At 47.1% G+C, this 2,512-nt stretch overlaps 1 protein-coding gene and 1 long non-coding RNA gene across 2 annotated transcripts in view; one reads left to right on the top strand and one right to left on the bottom strand.

The window, feature by feature from the left end:
* eya3 (EYA transcriptional coactivator and phosphatase 3) overlaps positions 1-2,512 on the top strand; it is a 9,623-nt gene that overhangs the window by 4,302 nt on the left and 2,809 nt on the right. The window contains exons 11-19 of the mRNA XM_008331068.3: positions 45-238; positions 333-416; positions 768-857; positions 971-1,029; positions 1,147-1,280; positions 1,469-1,583; positions 1,741-1,862; positions 1,969-2,069; positions 2,319-2,506. Of these exons, the coding sequence (XP_008329290.1) occupies positions 45-238; positions 333-416; positions 768-857; positions 971-1,029; positions 1,147-1,280; positions 1,469-1,583; positions 1,741-1,862; positions 1,969-2,069; positions 2,319-2,399 (980 nt within the window). The 3' untranslated portion in view covers positions 2,400-2,506. The remainder of the gene's footprint in view (positions 1-44; positions 239-332; positions 417-767; positions 858-970; positions 1,030-1,146; positions 1,281-1,468; positions 1,584-1,740; positions 1,863-1,968; positions 2,070-2,318; positions 2,507-2,512) is intronic.
* LOC112488535 (uncharacterized) lies at positions 778-1,838 on the bottom strand. The gene is made up of 3 exons (XR_003052697.1): positions 1,697-1,838; positions 1,443-1,615; positions 778-924 (listed from the first exon to the last, which is right to left on the bottom strand). It is a non-coding gene; the product is annotated as an uncharacterized LOC112488535 (long non-coding RNA).

The raw sequence follows: 2,512 nt of genomic DNA, 5'->3' as shown, positions 1-2,512 counted from the left end.
AAAACAAAATCATCAAATATATTGGTTTAAAAGTCTGACAGAAACCATGTGTAAACTCACAAACTTAGATGCATCTCCACCAGAAAACCTCCCAGTCGGAGCAGCTCTGCCTACCGCTGCAGCACCCCCTGCTGGCGCCAGAGAGCAAGACGAGGTGGCACGCAGGAACTCTGTGGGAAAAGCCAAGGGGAAGGGCAAGAGGGCAGAAAACTCCCCTGCAGCAGAGACTGACCTGGAGGTAACTGCCCTCCTCCCTGAAATGGAGCGCTCTTTAGGGAGAAAACCATTCAAATATGACGGTGTTTTTGGTTTTTTTTTTTGTTTGTTTTTAGCGAATATTTCTGTGGGACCTGGACGAAACCATTATCATTTTCCATTCACTGCTGACTGGAACCTACGCACAGAAGTTCGGCAAGGTGCGTTCAACAGACGTCAGAAAAAAACGATTAACGCAAAAGTTAGTGTACTGTCAAAATTGATACAAAACCCAGAGTTTTTATGATGTAGTAAGTTACTCTAAAGGTCAAAGGACATGATAAGTGTATTTAATGTCTATTTATGTGTGTGAGACAAACAGAGGTCATGCACATTGAGCGGTGGTTTCCATCTTGGAAGATACATTTATTAGTGAAAACAGTGGTTTTATTTTCCCTCGTTCTCCTGTAGTTTTATTGTCGACGTGTGAATGCGTTTTACCAGTGTTCTGGACGTGGACCGGTTGACGCTGATGGTAATCAAGTGTTGGTTCTGGTTGGTTGTCTGTGCAGGACCCGGCCACGGTGCTGAAGATGGGGCTGCAGATGGAGGAGCTGATCTTTGAGCTGGCAGACACTCATCTGTTCTTCAACGACCTGGAGGTAAAGTCAGACCGTGGTGACGCTCACCGCGGAGGTGGAAACCAACCAACCAATCAGTCAGTGTTTTCTGTGTGCATGAAAAAAAAAATGTTGTCAAATGTTTTCACTTGAAGGAATGCGATCAAGTCCACATCGAGGACGTGGCTTCAGACGACAACGGACAAGACCTGAGGTGTGTCTTCAGCACGGATTAGGAAAATAATCAGCCCCCCCGACCTCCTCCTCCGTTCTTAAATTTGTTTTTTTTTATTGTCCAACATGATCCCTGTTCTTTGCTCTTCTTTTCCAGTAACTACAACTTCTTGGCCGACGGCTTCAATGGTCCCAGTGGTGGAGGGGGGGGAGTGGAGTGGATGAGGAAACTGGCCTTTCGCTACCGTCGGCTAAAAGAGATCTACAACAGCTACAAAGGCAACGTTGGCAGTGAGTTTTTATTTTTATTTATTGTTACTAGAGTTAGTTTAGCTGCAGAAATCAGAACAATTGCTGGGAGTTAATTCAGATCTTTAACTTTATCTGGTTCCTGTTGACATCAGAGAGGACTTCCTGTCAGGGTCAAAGGTCGACACGTATCAGTGTAAACACCTGTTCTTACTGTCGTCGTCCTCCAGGTCTGCTGAGTCCTGTGAAGAGGGACGGGCTGACGTCACTTCAGTCTCAGATTGAGAACGTCACAGACGCCTGGCTCAGCACGGCGCTCAAGTCTCTGCTGATGATCCAGTCCAGGTCAGAACCACAGAACCACAGAGCAGGATTTCCTGTTGATTTGAAATGTACCATATATATATAAATATATAATATCTAAGTTAAAAATATTTAAATATGTGTTGATTTCTTACCTTCTAAATGAGGCCGTGTGTGTCTGTGTGACGTCCACCTGCAGGGGGAAGTGCATGAACGTGCTGGTCACCACCACTCAGCTGGTCCCGGCTCTGGCCAAGGTTCTGCTGTACGGCCTGGGGGACGTCTTCCCCGTGGAGAACATCTACAGCGCAACCAAAATAGGTGCCGACGCTCGAGATGACACTGGTGCCGTAGTGTAGCGTCCATGGTTCCGTTTGACGTGGTAAGAATGTGTGTGAGGTCATGCTCTCTGTGTCTTGGGCTGCAGGAAAGGAGAGCTGCTTCGAGAGGATCATCTCGCGCTTCGGGAAGAAAGTGACTTACGTGGTGATCGGCGACGGTCGAGACGAAGAGTTTGCAGCAAAACAGGTAGAAGTTTTGACACACACCAACATAACTTCAACAAGTTATGACAATGGCTCTCCACTAGGTGTCAGTGTGCAAGATGAGTTAATTCCCCTGAGGGGCTAGTGTTGTCATTAAAACCCTTAAATAGGCAAGAAAAGAAAGAACTGTAAACAGACGTCAACTGTCATGACCTCTGCATGAAAGGTCAAGGGTCATGTATTTGTGGCGTCCCGTGTCTTTAAAGTCTAACCTCCGTCATCTCTGCTGCAGCACAACATGCCTTTCTGGCGGATCTCCACCCACGGAGACCTGGTGTCTCTGCACCAAGCTCTGGAACTGGACTTCTTGTAAAGACGGGGCGTCCTCAGTGTTGTACACCGGGAGGAGGAGGACAAGTGTCCGCCGTCCTTCTATTGGCTCCTGGAGAGGTGCGCTGCATTTAAAACAAACAAACAAACAAACAA

Source organism: Cynoglossus semilaevis, chromosome 18 (genome assembly GCF_000523025.1).
Source record: "Cynoglossus semilaevis isolate Cse_v1.0 chromosome 18, Cse_v1.0, whole genome shotgun sequence".
NCBI lineage: Eukaryota > Metazoa > Chordata > Actinopteri > Pleuronectiformes > Cynoglossidae > Cynoglossus > Cynoglossus semilaevis.
This window is presented reverse-complemented; position numbering and strand designations above follow the sequence as displayed.